We start from the raw sequence: 16,766 nt of genomic DNA, 5'->3' as shown, positions 1-16,766 counted from the left end.
GGCGGGGCCTCAGTGAAGATCGGAGAGTGGGAGACCATCCCCGGGACACTGCCCCTGCCAGATCCAGGCCACTGTAAATCCTGCACGGGCCACACACCGGGCCTCCTGGCCTCTCCTGCCCATTCTCTCTGACGATCAGCATCTCAAGAAACGGACACACACCATGCACTGTCTTTCAAGGAGACACCAGTCCAAATGTGGCTGGTGTCCCACGGTGGCATCTGTGTGGTGGCCACTGCCCCGTGCCCATCCTGGCCCACCCTTTCTTCCTCAGCAGCTGGAGGCAGCCCGGCACCCTGACCCCAGCACCCACCTGCCCAAGTGCTCCTGAAGCACCTGGTAGACGCTGATCCGGAAGGTCTCGTTATCGAAGCGCTCCCGGATGTAGTCCTTGTAGATCCGGAATTCAGCTGCGGTCACAGCCTCCCCTTCCGGGATCTTGGAAAGATCGAACCGGAACTCCCGGTGGTGGTAGCGTGGGTGGAAGAACTCCCGGTCGTGCTCCACTGGAGGGGGAGAAAGCACAGGCCAGCACGGGCGCCCGTTAGTCTCTGGGCTTCCCTCTCCCGGCTCGGAGTCCAGCACCCGGCCTAGCAGACTCGCCCACCCAAAGTCCTGGTCACAGTCCACCCCACGCTGACTCGCTGCAGCTGACCGAAGCCCAGGCTCAGACCCCACGGTCCTCCGGAACAACAAGGGCATCACTCCGCCCAAGCTGCTGGGAAGAGTGGGCACTGCCCACAGCCACCCAGGAGGCCCTGGGTCCAAGTCCACCCTCAGCCACTGACTAGTAGCGTGGCCTGCACAAGGGACAGGAAACCCTTCCAGACTTGATTTCGCCATTTTAAAAACTGACACAGATCCTCCTTCACAGGATGCTGTGCAGCGTGATGGCCTGATTCACAGAGCCGCTCGCCTTCTGCGGGGGCCAGCTGGCTGTTGCTGCGGGCGGTACCATGGAGCTTCCTGTGCCCACCCTGGGACACCTCAGTCACGGTCCCAGCCCTGCTGCACATAAGTCACAGTGGACGCTGTTGAAAAGTAAGGATGGCCTGCCCTGTGGTGGGCTGGTGGATGCTTGCTGGCCAGCTCCCTGGGCCTTGGTCTGTGCAGCTGGCCAGTTTCCACGGTGTAAATGCCACCATCCAGGCGGATTCCGAGGTCCCATGGCGAGGCCCCTGAACATGGAACTGGGAAGGCAAGCACGCGGTGAGCTCAGGCAGCATGCCAGGGCCGAGCCGGGAGCACAGCTCCGGGAACGGCCTGGAGAGCTCCCTCTTTTTAAAGCACCCCCAGATACTTCCAAGCAGCGGCCGGGGTTGACAACCACAGCCTTGGCCTCACGGCAATGTAAGGCAGAGGCAGAGCCAGGAGCTTTGGGAAACGGCTTCAGAACAACATACCAGCCCCGGCCCAGTCTCTTCTGTTGGCACTGACGTTGGACTGCAATAGCATGTCCATTCACAGGTGCCCAGCACCAGATGGAGACAGTCCACGAGCAGGATGACCCAAGGTAAGGAGGCCAGACCAAGAGCCGGGCCAGTGCTGCCACCTATCCAGTCCCCATGCCACCCTAGGTGGTGAGCACATCACATTGGTAAGGCAGTTGAGACCCAAGAGGTGTCCCGTGGCCTTCCCAGGGTCACAGAGCTGGGACTCAAACCCAGGTTCCACCCAAACCAGACATGGGCTTGACCTCCCAGGGGAGAGCTCGTCCACCCACACAGTGGCTGCAGCCCACATGCAGATGCCCCCTACGTGCAGATGACCCCTCTGGGCAGATGACCCCTATGGGTGGACGCCCCCTACGTGCAGATGACCCCTCTGGGCAGACTACCCCTACATGCAGACGATCCCTACATACAAACGATCCCCTACATGCAGATAACCCCAACATACGAATGACCCCCCACAGGCACAGGACCACACATACGAATGACCCTTCCATGCAGACAGATTTATCTCGTGCCAGGAGGTCCCCCTGACTCTGCTCATGCATCCAATTACCTTCTCCATATCTCCAGTTGTAGGCCTCAAAAAGCAATTCCAAATTAATTCCCAAAGCTCTCATGAATTAACCCTGCTCAAACTGGTTCTCTTCTAACACTGGCCAGCTGAATGGACCCTCATCCAGCTGCTCGAGTCAGAATCCCCAGAGTACATGGGGACCTCCCCTCCCGCCATAGCCCAGCATCCGCACCAGATCCTACCAGCGAGCTCTTCAGTCCATTCATTTCTCTGCAGCTCCACAGGTCGAGTCCCAGGGACTCTGTCAGGAGGTGGGAAAGGGCTATGGTGGGAACGTGCCCCTAGGTAACCACGTTTCGAGGCGCTCCTAGGGCACTGTGGAGCCCCGGGGTCACTCTAGGCCCCCTGCTGCGGACAGCTCCCATGAAGCCTCTCTCTGCTCCTCCGCAGCAGCAGGGGGCCGCCCTGAATAGGCACAGGAGCACAGCCAGGTGTTTTCCTGGAATGCACTGAGTCCCCAACAAACGGGGCTGTGGGACAGACCATGCCACCATGCCATCAGAACGCAAAGGCAGTGACCCACCGGAGCAGAGAGCAGGGGTGAGGGGTGAGCGCCCTCCAGCTCAACAGAGGAAGCCCGAGAACCCGAGTGCCAAAGCGTGCTGCCCGAGTGCACCATCTTGATGTGCCCACGCTGGGCAGGCTCAGCCACCACAGGAGCCCACACTCTTGACCTCGCAGCCCTGTGGCCCCCGCTGCTCAGTGCACCACTGGCTGCCCAGTGCCCTTGGCCACGGCCTAAGTTCTGTGCGCCTCCTCTTTCTCCAAGAGCCACAGGAGCCGGCACCGTGTCAGGGCCTGCCACCATGGCCAGACTACTAAGGGAGAGCCAGGATGGTGAGCCCCGTGCGGGAGGCAGGCAGGACGCATGCAGGCACTCCACGGTTCAGCTACGACAGTTTGTTCACAAAAGAAAACAAGAATCACAACAGACTGAACAGGAAGGCATGTCAGAGTAGCAGGACGTGAGCTCAGGTACAGTCACTGAGGTCGCACCCAGCAGAGAACACCTACGGGATTGCAAACCTGAGGCTCGCAGAGCGGCTATGTAGGACCTTATTTTTTCTTCTGGAACTGGGCATTGAACCTAGGAGCACCACTGAGCTACATCCCAGGCCCTTTTTTATTTTATTTTGAGCCAGGGTCTCTTCAAGTTGCCTCAAACTTGCAATCCTCCTGCCTCAGTCCCGGTGTGGCTGCTGTCACAGGTGTGTGCCATCGTGCCCGGCTTATGCTAGACAGTTTTAATGCGTAAGGAACTGTTGAGATAGGTAAGCTATCAAGGTTTTCAAGATTTTCTTTTTCAATTAAAGGAACTCACAGATCAAGTGAGCAACTAAATTTCCTGCAAACACCTGTGGGCTCTTTGGGACAGTTTCCTGGGTGAATTTCCTTCCTTAATTACTTGAAGACAAGGACAGGCATGAATCACGGGTGTCCTTCTGTCCTTTCTGAAACTCATTACAACAACCCCCCTTACCACACACACACACACAACGAACCATAAGTGATTCAAAGTGCAGACCAAACTCCAAATCTCATCTTCCCACTCCACAGCTGCGCTCAGGGCAATCTCAACTCAGGTCCAGCATGAGTTCACTGCCAGCACCAAGGTGGCCCAAAGCTTGCAATATTTATAGACTAAAGCACACCAAAGCTGCACACCAAAGCTTGTGGATACGTAGAGTGAAAAAATAAAGCTTGACACTGTCTTCTTAAGTTACCAGAATTGATTGCTCAGGATTTGGGTTTTAAATAAGTGTCCAGAGTTGGTATCTGTCTGAGCCCATAGAGGAAAGCCTCCCCCAGAGCCCGCAGCCCAGGGAGCCCAGGGACCACCTTTGTGTTCTAGGGCCCTGCTGGTCAGAGAGTTCACAGGCACTAAGAAAGGATGTCCATCTCCCCAGGATTAAGAGGGCCCAAATCCCCGAGACCAAAGGATAAGTCCAGAGAAAATAGATTCTGGAAAACGCTACCCTGACGACAACTGCCCCACGTCCACCCCCAAAGTCAGATCGGCATCCTTCCTTTCCAATAGCTGAGCCACAGCCCCTAACTTACCCTGGGAGGGGACGTCCTGTGCTAGAAGGTAGCAATAAAGGGTCAGAGGCAGGAAGGGACAGAAGCCTCCAGCCGGGATACCTCCCTCACGGCCCGCTGACTTGTCAGGAGCATCTGGGTCCCAGATGGCAGTCACACCTGTCCCCCAGCGTCACCAAGGGGCGGTACCTGGCCTTCCCTCAGCATCTGAGACCTCCCTGTCACCTTCATTTACAAGAAATGCTCAGGCAAACGCCTCAGCAGGTCAGAGGCCTCCAAGCCAGGGGATCACAGCAGCCACGCCCAGAGCAGCGGGCCTCGCAGACTGGCCCAGGGCAGCTGGGCGTAGCGGGAACCCGGTGTCCGTATTTGGGACAGTCTTTATAGAACTGGACCCAAGACCCTGAACATTAGGGCTGGGAACCCTGATACACACAGGCCTGCGTGTTCATAACCACACACCACTACAGGAGGACGCAACAAATTCTTACAAATGTGATAAAATGGACACGAGATAGAAATACTTCCCCTGCTTCCCAGGGGATCCCCCTGAGCCGGGGCCAGTGAGATGGGAAAGCAGGGCAGCTGGCACACAGCACTGTGACGCCACAGGTAGACGGTACGTCTTTCTCTCGGAGAGCCCCCATTACCCTCCCCGTCAAGTCATGGAGTCACGAGACCACCACCTCTTCCTGTGACACCTTCCTCCTGAGGGACAGATGAAGGCAGCAAGCCCTAAGCTCCACCAAACACAGTATTTCTTTTATTTTGGGGGAAGCTGGTTTGTTTCGTTTTCTCTTCTTTAAGGATATGACCCAGCTTGCGGGCAGCCACTGCCCACCGCCAGGCAGAGAGAGCTGGGGTGAGAGAGAGGCTCCAGGGCAGGTGGGCAGGCTTGGAATCCAGGCCAAAACCTGCCCGGTTGGACGCCCAGGCCCGGTGGTTCCCGTCCCCTGAAGCTGGGGGCTTCTGTTCCCCCAACCCGTGAGCCCTGCGGAGCTGCCTCAACATGGGCCTCTGCGGATGCAGCCCTCTGAGCCAGGTAAGTGACAGACACCCAGAAGCGACCAGCAGCAGACAGGAATAACGCTGCCCACTCCAACGGCCCTCCCTAGGCGTGGATGATTTCCAAATACGAGCCGGCACCTTGAGTGATCTGTCAGGGGCAGGGACAGCGATGTCTCCATTCTGCTCCTCCAGACCCAGCCCACATGCATGGGGCTTCGTGAATCTGCTGGGTTAAACAGATTCCTCTTTGCTAAGTTCCTGTCTCGTCACAAGTATCTGATTGATGTGATGGTGTGCCTTCAGTAAAGAGCTCATCGCTCTTTACCAGCACGCTCATCGCCAGCGCCCAGGATGCAGGTGCAGCTCCCTCCCCGCACCGGCCCTCCTCCCCAAGGGGTCCCCATCCTGCCCCGACTCCAGGCCCCCCGCTGCCTCCGGCCCTGGGCCACAGGATCACGACCATCCTTCTCTGTGCCTGCCTCCACGTCCCGCTCACCTGCTGTGCGCAGCCTTGGAGTGGCTGGGATTCATTACTTTATGGGCACTTAGGGGTCTTTCCAGTTTGGGGCCATTAAAACCTGTGCTACACAAAAATCAACTCACAATGGATCAAGGACCTTGAAATTAGACCAGAGACCCTGCATCTTACAGAAGAAAAAGTAGGTCCACATCTTCAACTTGTGGGCTTAGGACCAGACTTCCTCAACAGGACTCCCATAGCACAAGAAATAAAAGCAAGAATCAATAACTGGGACAGATTCAAACTAAAAAGCTTTCTCTCAGCAAAGGAAACTATCAGCAATGCGAAGAGAGAGCCTACAGAGTGGGAGAAAATCTTTGCCACTCATACTTCAGATAGAGCACTAATCTCCAGAATATATAAAGAACTCAAAAAACTCTACACCAAGAATACAAATAACCCAATCAACAAATGGGCTAAGGATATGAAGACACTTCACAGAAGAAGATCTACAAGCAATCAACAAACATATGAAAAAATGTTCACCATCTTTAGTAATAAGAGAAATGCAAATCAAAACTACCCTAAGATTCCATCTCACCTCAATTAGAATGGCGATTATCAAGAACACAAGCAACAATAGGTGTTGGAGAGGATGTGGGGAAAAAGGTACACTCAAACATTGCTGGTGGGGCTGCAAATTAGTGCAGCCACTCTGGAAAGCAGAGTGGAGATTCCTTAGAAAACTTGAAATGGACCCACCATTTGACCCAGCTATTCCCACTCCTCAGCCTATTCCCAAAGGACTTAAAATCAGCATACTACAGAGATACAGCCACATCAATGTTCATAGCTGCTCAATTCACAATAGCCAGACTGTGGAACCAACCTAGATGCCCTTCAAATGGATAAAGAAACTGTGGTATATATATATACAATGGAATATAACTCAGCTATAAAGAATAGTAAAATTATGGCATTTGCAGTTAAATGGATGAAATTGGAGAATATCATGCTATGTGAGATAAGCCAATCTCAAAAATCCAAAAGATGAATGATCTCGCTGATAAGCGGATGATGACACATAATGGGGTGTGAGGGGGGCAAGAATGGAGAAAGGAGGGACTGTATAGAGGGAAAAGAGGGGTGGGGGGAAAGGAAAAAATAACAGAATGAATCAAACATCATTACCCTATGTAAATGTATGATTACGCAAATGGTATGCTGTTACTCCATGTACAACAGAAACAACATGTATCCCGTTTGTTTACAATAAAAATAAATTAAAAAAAAAAAAAACCTGTGCTACAGTCGGGCGTGGTGACACAGGCCTGTGATCCCCGCCACTTGGGAGGCTGAGGCAGGAGATGGCAAGTCGAGGCCAGCCTCAGCAACTTAGTGAGACCCTATTTCAAAATGAAAAACAGAAGGGACTGGGGACGTGGCTCGCTGGCAGAAGCCCCCAGGTCATCCCCGGTACCACCAGAAACAAAGGAAAGGAAGGTGCTGAACAGCGTCCTCAAACACGCCTGTGGACAGGCCTCAGCAGAACTGCCAAGTCTACATTAGCAACGCACCCACGGCTTGCGTCCACAACTGGGGGAAATGGGGTGTGGGACTAAGGAGACACGGCCCTGAAGGGACTTCAGTGACCGCCAGCAAGAGTCGTCACAGAAAGGGCCCTGGATAGACTCAGGGAGAAGGAGGTGACCCATTCCAGAGGCCAGGAGGGACCCGGGGGGCAGCAGAGGGAACAGTACCACCAAGAGCCCGAGAGACTAGAAACAGCGCAGGGCGCGCCTCATGAGAAGTCTGCTGGGAATGATCAGAGAAGACAGTCGGCTCTTCACCAGGAAGGCTCTGGAAGGCCACACCAAGCTGGTCACCAACCCTGCGGCCATGACCGGTTCTGCCCACCATCTCGCAGGGCAGTACCTGGATCAGTTCTCTGGCAGAGGAGGGGAGGTCCTGCAGAAAGTGGGCCGTGGCAAGTGGGAACAGAAGCAGGGAGCTGGGGGGTCCCGGGTCAGGACGGCACAGGTCTGGGGGGGCGTCCCCTGCTCCCTTCCTCACCTGACGCAGGCATCACTAAGCGATCCCAACATGCTTCTCTACCATCTGGCACTCAGGCCACCACTACCAATCCTGGCTGGCCCAGAGGGGACACGCCTGCCTTTCCCAGCCCTGGTCTGGACTACGGAAGAGGCGGAAGGACAAGAAGCACTTCTGCAGGGGCTCCAACAAGTCAGAGGGGATCAGATGTTGCCCACTGGACCTGGTCGCTGGCTGCTCAGAGACCCTGGAAGGTAGCTCTCCAGGGACAGCCATGCAGAAAAGATACCAGAAGAGCAGACGGGAGCCCGCTGCCCACGAGAGACGTCTGTGCCCACAGAGGGGACCGCCAGGCACGTCCTCACTGGCTCTGAAGCCTCCTCGGGCGCTGCGAGGGCTGACCAGGCCCTCACAAGTTAGTCTCCAGCAGCTCCTTCCTGAACTTTTTGGTTTTCATAAAAAACTGGTTGACCTTTCAGACCACTGACTGCCTCCCAGATGCTGCTAGGCTGAGACAGGAAGAAACCCCCACAGGCACGGGGTGGCCTTCGGTGAGAACCATGAGACCCCATTAGGAGCGTGAGCCTGTGGATCGTGACCCCTGAGAAAGTGTCCCCTCCTCAGCTCACGCTAGGCCAGGTTCCTCAGCTGCTGGCGGAGTCGGGGACAGACCCCTTAGGTGAGGAGGGACTGCAGAGCCAGCCGAAGTCCCGCCAGAACTGCAGCCGTTGACTGTGAGGGTCCCGCAGCCGGGGACCTGCCCACTCTGAACTCAGAAGCCACCGACCCCAGTGCCGTCCCTTCATCAGAGGGCACGGCTCACCTGGAAGCCTCCGGCATGCACCAGAACTCAGAACCGATTTACCAAGCCTGCCGTTGAGAGGCAACTAATGGCCTCACAGCTTCCGGGCGTGGAATTTGACGATGGCCCTTCATTCATTCGAAGACTTATGTGGAGCTGGGGAGATAGCTCAGTTGGTAGAGTGCCTGCCTTGCAAGCACAAGGCCCTGGGTACAAGGCCCTGGGTTCAATCCCCAGCACCGCAAAAAAAAAAAAAAAAAGAAAGAAAGAAAGAAACGAAGACTTATGTGGAAAAAGCCACGTGAGGCCTGCCATGACCTGGGGCCTCTGGAAACCTGACCATCCCCACAGGACCGTGTGTGTCCCACTAGCGTGAGTCAGGACACGCCTGGGGAGCGGAGCACTTGGCCACATGGCCCGGGAGAGGAGGACACTGCCCCCGGCCAGGGGAACGAGCGGGGCACAGAGGCCCGACCGCGTGCAGTGCCAGGGAGTCACGGGGTCTCCCTCACCCTGTGCCCTGTGGGCAAGTTCCCAGCCTCGCCCGTGCGGGACGGGAGCCTCGGCAGCTGCCGCCACTGGAGCTCCATCTCTAGGTCAGGACATTGCCTCCTGGATCACCAGACTGGAGGGCAAAGCCTGTGTGGGACCCAGGTCCCCTGGCCTGTAACCCCGCCTGGGCCAGCGTCACCCTCCAGTCGAGCTCGACGGCTGCGTGGCATCACCCACGTCCCCACCTCCCACCCAGGGACGGCCCTGCCTGGGGCAGCCCTGCCTGGGGCAGCACAGGAGCCACCCCATCGGCCACTGAGCCACACACTGCTCTGGAACCTTCCACCAAACGCACTGTGGTCACCCAAACCCCAGGGTCCACCGCAACTCCCCACGCAGGACTGGGAGCCGCGGCCACCTTCCAGGCTCAGGGCCGTGTCCAGGGTGCAGCCAGGAGTTCACAGGCCTTGCTCTGGCCGCCTTTCTGTCCCGGGTCGGCAGCGGCACAGGTGTGGGCAGGGCTGGGGCCGGGACTGAACCCTGGAGCGCCTGCCCTGGCGCAGCTCTGCTCGAACGACGTCACAGTTGTGAACCCAGCACAGCCGGGCGCCGGAGCTGGGGCACAAAGGGGCGGCAGGCGCACGGCCAGCCCCAGGGCAGCAGAAGCAGCAGCCTGACCTGCAGCGTCCCCACTCCACGCGAGAAACCGTCCCCAGTGCCCTGGGTCCCCACCCCCCCACAGCTAACAGAGAACAAGGGGACGCGGGAATCGGCCGAGGTCCTCCGCGGGGCTGGCGGTCCGCGGTCCTCGGAGGAGCTGCTGGTCTTGCCCAGCATGCTCTGGCTGCCACCCTGCTCCATGACCAGGTGGGCTGGGCAACATCTGGGGACGGCTCTGCTGTCACAGCCAGTGTGGGTGGACCGGCATTGAGTGGCCAAGGTCCGGATGCTGCTCTACGTCCTGCCAGGCACGAGACGGCCCCACGGGGAGGCCAACTCCCCAGGCATGGTGCACCTGTGGTCCCAGGTCCCTGGGAGGCCGAGGCAGGAGCAGGGCCTGAGCCAGGAGTTCAAGGCCACCCAGAGGCAGCAAGACCCTACCCCAGAAGTCAACAGGGCTGGGCGGAGAGTCCCCGGCTAACCAAGACAGACCTCGAGGACCAGAACCAGCGTGGGCCCGTCCCCTGTCTGCAGGCCGGGTGTGGCCAGGCTCATGGCCCAGGTTTTCCCTCAGTGAAGGGACAGAGTCACCCTGAAGACCCCTCTTTTCCCGTGGGCTGTACACACAGGTGGCCAACAGCTACCAACCCCTGGCCTACGCAAGGCTGGGCCGACGCCCCGAACAGCTGGATGCTGGATCCACTCTGTCCAGTCGGGCAGCACAGGACCCACGTGGCTACTGAGCGCTTGAGAGGCAGCCAGTGAGGCTGCGAGACGGAGGGCTTCCTTCCACTTCACTGGGATCAGTTTAAACCTAGAGGCCACGTGGCCATGGCCTTCATATGGACAGCGCAGAGAGCGGCACGGACGGTTCTGTGGACGGCACTGGCAAGCTGAGCCGAGGCTCTGTGAGCAGCAGGCGGGTCCCGCAGTGGGGGCTGAGGCAGACGAGGTGGGCTTTCCTCACAGAGCGGGTCCCAGTGTGGCAGAGTCCGGGGAGCCAGGAGAACTCACCCCAGAGCCGAGGCGTCAGGCCCGGGGCCCTGGTGGCGGGCGGCTGGCACTTCTGTAAGACAGGACGATCCCGCTGCAGCCGCGGGTCCCTGGGAGCAGACCTGCGCTGCCGAGCACGCGCAGAGGAGCAGCATGCAGGACCCGGGGCAGGCGCGCCATGCTCGCGAGAGCCAGGCCACCATCTGTGACAGAGCGACTTCCACCGCCGCCTGGCAGGACTGAGGCAGAGCAAGGAGTCTCCGCGCTGTGAGTTCCAGCACCCGGCAGCCTGGAACACGGCCCGGCCCCCTGCGGCTTCACCGACCCAGGAGGCCGAGGCAGGCTGGCTGGGAACTCGGGTCCCCAGCCCACCCCAGGGCAGCGGGCAGCTCTAAAACCCGTCGGGCGAGCGTGTCCTGGAGTATCTGCAGTCGACAGCCCGAGAGACGTTTGCTATCGCCTCTGGAGGTGTGCATGGGTCCACCACACGCCCCAGGCCTGGCCCTGGCAGCTTCCAGTCCAGTTCGAAGGCTCCGTGGCTTCACCCACGTCCCCACCTCCCACCCAGGGACGGCCCTGCCTGGGGCAGCAAAGGAGCCACCCCATCAGCCACAGAGCCACACACTGCTCTGAAACCTGGGGTGGGGAGTCCTTGGAAACTCCCCGTGGGGCCCCGGGAGGAAGAATGTCACCTCTCGACCCCACTCAACCTAGGAAGCAGCAGGGTCCAGCACCGTCCCTGGGAGTGGGCAGTCTGGACAGAACACAGGCTCTGCCACCCAGCAGCAGGGACTCAGGACAAGCTAACCCTTCTCTAGGAGGCTCAACCTCCCCCCTGTGAAACGGGGATGTACAGAGGCCCCTGGTTCGGGGTTGTCCTGAGAGTCACGGAGCAGCTGGTGGGGCAGAGCGGTGTCCCCCCTCCCCTACCCCGCGGCAGGAGGGGCCAGCGCAGACCCTCCCACAGGCAGCCAGACGCCGGGTCAGCTGGGCAGGCACAGCTGGTTTAAGGTACTTTAGAAGCAAATCAAATCAAATGAGAATTTATAATCCTTCCCGAGGTCTGGGGCCCAGGGCTCGCAGGTGCAGCAGAAGCGACCACCCCGCCCTCCCCAGACCTCCCTCCCTTTCAAAATAAGAGTCTCCCGCAACGCCATGCTCCACCCCTGCCTCGGAGCACTGGCCAGAGTGGTCAGCATCACCTCTGAAAGGGGCAACGGGCTGGTGCAGAGATGCCAGGGCGGGGTCGCTCTGGTGGACACGGAGCCTCCCAGGACCCCACCCATTCCAGGTTCAGGCTGGAACATCCGGACTCCAGTCCCCAGTCTGCACTAACAACCCCCTGCCCTGGGGCCTTGGCCTGTTTCTGGAATGAGAAGGAGGCCCTGGGCTCACCCGGTGAACAGCTTGTAAGTGTTCTGCAGGGAGGTGAGCAGGACGGCCGCGAGCAGACCCCAGGCAGTCTTGACGGGGTCCTCTTGCCCAGTCTCGGATTCTTTTCAAACAGGGTGCTTGGACAACTAAATCCAAGTTTACCGACAGGCAGGAAATGCGTCCCTCGGGCCCTGGGGACGAGTTCTGTGTCTCCACCTGGGCACTGGTCCCCGGTGTGCTCGCTCTTCATAAGGCAGTGTTCTTGATCTCACCCTGCTCTGCCAAGCTGCATCTCCTAAGAGGCCTCATCGACAGTAAGCGCTAGGGCTCCGTCCACCCGGGGCCACTCAGCACAGCACCGCACCCTGTCTCTGCAGGAGAGGCGCCACCCATGAACAAAGGCTCTCTGGAGAAGATACCGACACCTCAACCAGTGTTAAGACATCTTGAGGAGCATTAAAGCCAAGGACAGGGGCATCAGGCCCAAGGTGCAGCACTGCAGAAGCCCGATATGGCTCCCTCCTGCCCGCCCAGCTCAGGTACTGGACTTCCAAATCCACAGGCACCGACTGGCCACGCATCCCTGGGTCAGCTACGCACCTCTGTGCTTGGTTTTCCAGCCGGTAAAACAGGGATGATAATAGCCCCACACACACACCTGAAACGGTCGGTTCAAAAGTTAAAAAATAGCCGCAGAGGGTGGAAAGGGCACTTAGCAGTCAACCTTCAACAAATTTCAGCGACTAAGAGTATTATTATGATGACTAACGTGGCTATAATTAGATAGTAGACACTCCTACGCCCCCAACTCAGCCACAGGGACCCGAGGCTGGCTCCCAGCGTGCTGTTTGCTGTTTCTGTGGTCCCATCTACCTCCACGGCAGCTGATCCACCGGTGAGCCCGTGACTCAAGCTGCCTCCCTCCCAGAAAACCCTCAGTTGAATCTGCAACTCAACCAGACCGTCAGGACCTCAAGTTTCTTCTGTCTTTTTTGCTCTATCATTTTCTGCACAATGACTTTTAAACCTTAGGTTTCTTGTCTCATGGTTACAAAATACTTGTCAAGGTGCCAAGCATCACATCTCCGTAGAACCCCCATTGGAGGTAAGAAAAGCAAGGACAGACAGAGTTCTGTTTGCTCAGCAATGTCAATCATCAGGAAGCAAATACTTTTCAGAACCTGCAAGGGAAGTGGGGAAAACGTGCATGAGACCTCAGGTTTCTGTGAGTGGCCACCTCGTCACCAACAGACCAGGTAGCAAGGAAAGAATGAGGCAGAGTAAAGAGGGAAGCTGTCCAGCAACAGAGACGGGAGACGTGGCGAGGACGGTCCCAGCATCCTCCAGGGCCTTCCAGCTGCCGGTCCCTGGGCTTTGGGATGCAGCCTTCCCATCCCCCACACCACTGAGACACTCGGATCCACCTCTGTTGCCTGCAACCGGAATTCTGAACAATGCTCCTTTGCTGACACCAAACGAACAATGCGGAGAACCAGCTCCTGAGGACGCCGTCCACCCTCCTGCCCCCGCCACCCCTTCTGACCAGTGGACACAAGGGGGCCCAGATCCCAGCACATCAGTGCCCCAGGGCAGCGGCAGAAGAACCCAGGAGCCTGGACCCTGCCTGCTGGGGAAGCTTGCTGACTCGGCGTGCCGCTCCCGCCGGGCTGGCCGCTCCCGCCGGGCAGCCTCTTCCCAGCTGCCTGCCCTTGGCCAGCAGGCGCTGGTGGACCCTTAACCTGTGGGGTGCCCCCGTCTGCTGGTCCTCCGCCCAGAGGAAACAGGACTCCCGCACCGCCACCCGACCCAGGCCGAGCACTGCCCCGGCCCCGGCCTCCCCCACGGGCAATGCTGCTGACCCTCTCAGGCCCTTTCCAGGAGGCCCTGCCTCTTGTCCAAGCTGAGGCTTTCAGCCAAGCCTTGCCATTGGTGGGAGCACCACGTACCGTCACCTAACGCTACGGCGGTGCCCGAAACTAAGATCTCTCTGTGGGCCCCAACTCATGTCAACTGCAACGGACCTGCGCATTCACGCTGGGGCTCTATTCATCGGAGGCTGAAATCAGCAGGGGGCTCCATTTGTCTGTGCACACAGTGGAGCCAAATCATGCACACACTTCATAAATCCACCAATGTACAAACGGCTCATGACCCAGAGGGGAAGATTTAAATCACTTGAATGGTCACCCAACCACCACGTCCAGTCCCCACCCCCACCTCCTGAACTGGTGCCTCCAGAGCAATTGTGTAGCTCCCCCTCCTCCCGGGGGGCAAGAGCTGTCCTCACGACCCAGTTCAGTTCATGAGACAAGAGGTCTTCCAGTAACCTCAGGGAAACCAGGACACAGACAACGGGGAGCTCTTTGGACTCTTCCTCCTCCTGCAGACTTGAATGTGAGATTGGATGAGGATGCAATGCCCAGGGCTGTGGCAGCCATCTTATGTCCAAGGGTCCGTGGGAATGAGGAACTGGGCTGGGGGAGCTCACGGATACCTGATGACATCACTCACTGAGCTGCACCCCAGACTTGCAGTCAACCCCCTGAAGACCTGCTGTTTTGGGGGACAGAGATGGGCTTGTGTGCTGAAGCCACCCAGGCAGGTGACCTGCAGTGAAGAAGGCCTACGTGAGCCACTCACTGCTCCTCTGCAGAGAAGCAGGCACGGCCCCACAGGTGTGCGTCTCACGGCATCTCCGGGGGGCCACAGTCAGCGTGGAGAGTCCCTGAGAAACCCACCTGGAGGAGGAAGGCTTTACCCTGGCGGCTTCAGAGGCGAAGGCAGAACACCGCAGGGAAGGGTGGGCGGAGAGCGGCCGGCTCACCGCAGCTGCGCCCGGGACAGGGCGTGGACTCCAGGCAGGCCCCCCTCAGCCAGGTCCCGCCTGCCAGGGTCCACCACCTCCAGGAGTCCCCTCGGCCTGGACCCCTCCAGCGACCAACCCACTGACAAGCCCAGAGTCCTCGTGACCCGTTGCCTCCCTGCTCTGAATGCTGCTGGCCTGGGGACCAAGCCACCAGCTCGTGAGCTCTTGGGGGACATCCCAGGCCCACGGCGTGGCAGGTGGTTCCGGGTTTGAAGATAAGAACTTGGACATGACGTGGGCCTGGGCCTAAGCCACCATTTCCTGACCTGGGAAGAGTGGCAGGAGGGACCCTCCACGCAGGCCCCCGGGGAGCAGGTGCCCACGGCACCGGAGGGTAGATCTCACTTTGCCCCCTTGGTGTGTCCCCCGCCAGCCTGACCCCTGGGGAGGGGGCTGTGCGGCGCTGTGTCCAATGCCCGGCCCCTCGCCCAGATGGACCAGGGGAATTGAGAAGCAACGTGGGCCGGAGCTTCCGGACCGAGGCCTCTCAGGGAAAGGGAGGGTCACCAGGACAAGGCCACGCTGACCACACAGGAGCTCACAGGGCAGGAGCCGCACCTCGGGTCATTATCACTTCCCAGGCGGGCCTGGACAGTGCTCCCCAGCAGACTGGGCCCCGGGCGGCCAGGAGCACCCATCCTGAGGGCTCCCGCAGGCGGGCCCCTTCCCATGATCTCACGAGCCCGGGTCCCCTGAGCCCCAAGCCGCCCAGCAGCAGAGGGCCCTGAGGCCCAGAGCACACTGACCCCTGCAGCCACACACCGGTGACCCGGGCTCCTGGGCAGACAGACCTGCTGGCCCCAGAGCTGGGAAAGACTGTCACCCCTGAACCCATTTCCTCCCACATCTAAATAAACAGGACATGGTGGCCCTCACCGAGGACAGAGGAGGGGTGAGGGCCAGGCCAGAGAGCGCAGAGGGTGGACATGCCACACCCGAAGGCAGATGAGAAGGAAGGTCAGACAGCCGGAAAGGACAACGGGGAGGCATCCTGCGAAAGTGCACGGACATGATGTTCAGGAGAGCAGGCCAGCACACGGCCATGGGCTACGTGTGACCGGGCCCTGCACCCTGGACTGGTGGGGGACACCTGGAGCAGGTCCTGGGGCTCCGGGGATCCGTGTCCCACATCTGACATCTGAGCACATCTGAGTTGGCAAGAGGCGGCCGTCCAGCTCAGCAGGACTCTGGCCCTGCAGCTGGCCTCCTGCTGCTAGTGACCTGTCAACAGATGGCTTCCCATTCTGGCCAGTGTCATGGCTGGGACAGCCACCTGACCCACGTCCCCAGAGAGAGGGCCGCGCCCAGGGCTCCCATCGCTATGCAGCCTGCGACGTCCCCTGCACGCTCGGACGCTGCCCCCGGGGGTGGGATCTGCACGCACCCAGGGCCGCGCACCCAGGGGACCCCAGGGGAGAAACCTCGACCTCCGCTTCACGACTCGCCCTAGGCCACGGGCTGTCGAGTGGCAGAGGCGGGATTCCAACCCAGGTGGTCGGACCCCAGAGCCACAGTCCTACCGCCCAGGGAGGGCCTGGTGCAAGCAGAGGTAGGAAAGGCGCGGGGTGTGGGCATCGGCCACGGGGACCCCTGGGCCCCTCCAGAGAGCAGCAGTGGGCCAGGAAGGCAGTCGACAGGGACCAGCCCCGCCAGGCAGAAGGGCGATGAGGCTGGCCGTCACAGGTGGGGCAGCGAACCCTGGGGGCCTGGGCATTGGACCATCCCACAGAACCACTCTGCCCTGCGGCTGTGGGTGGCCCCTCTGCAGTGTGACAACAGATCTTTATTTAGAGTCCTGCCACTCGGACCTCAGGTGGCTTCACCTGTGCGATACCCACCCTCTTCTGACAAGTGACCGCTCACTCTAGAAATGCACTGACCCCTCCGGCCTCACGGCCAGCCTTTCCAGCCTTGAGCAGCTGAGGAGCCGCAGGCCTTGAGGAGGGGCGGGGAAATACCTCCTCTGCATCCCGCCCCACCCAGGGACCGGC

The 16,766-nt window shown here is 59.3% G+C and overlaps 1 protein-coding gene across 1 annotated transcript in view; it reads right to left on the bottom strand.

The window, feature by feature from the left end:
* Positions 1–16,766, bottom strand: part of Bmp7 (bone morphogenetic protein 7) — a 71,467-nt gene that overhangs the window by 42,942 nt on the left and 11,759 nt on the right. Inside the window, exon 2 of the mRNA XM_047541703.1 lies at positions 314–506. Coding sequence (XP_047397659.1) covers positions 314–506 — 193 coding nt within the window. The remainder of the gene's footprint in view (positions 1–313; positions 507–16,766) is intronic.

The sequence above is a fragment of the Sciurus carolinensis genome, chromosome 2, assembly GCF_902686445.1.
Source record: "Sciurus carolinensis chromosome 2, mSciCar1.2, whole genome shotgun sequence".
NCBI lineage: Eukaryota > Metazoa > Chordata > Mammalia > Rodentia > Sciuridae > Sciurus > Sciurus carolinensis.
This window is presented reverse-complemented; position numbering and strand designations above follow the sequence as displayed.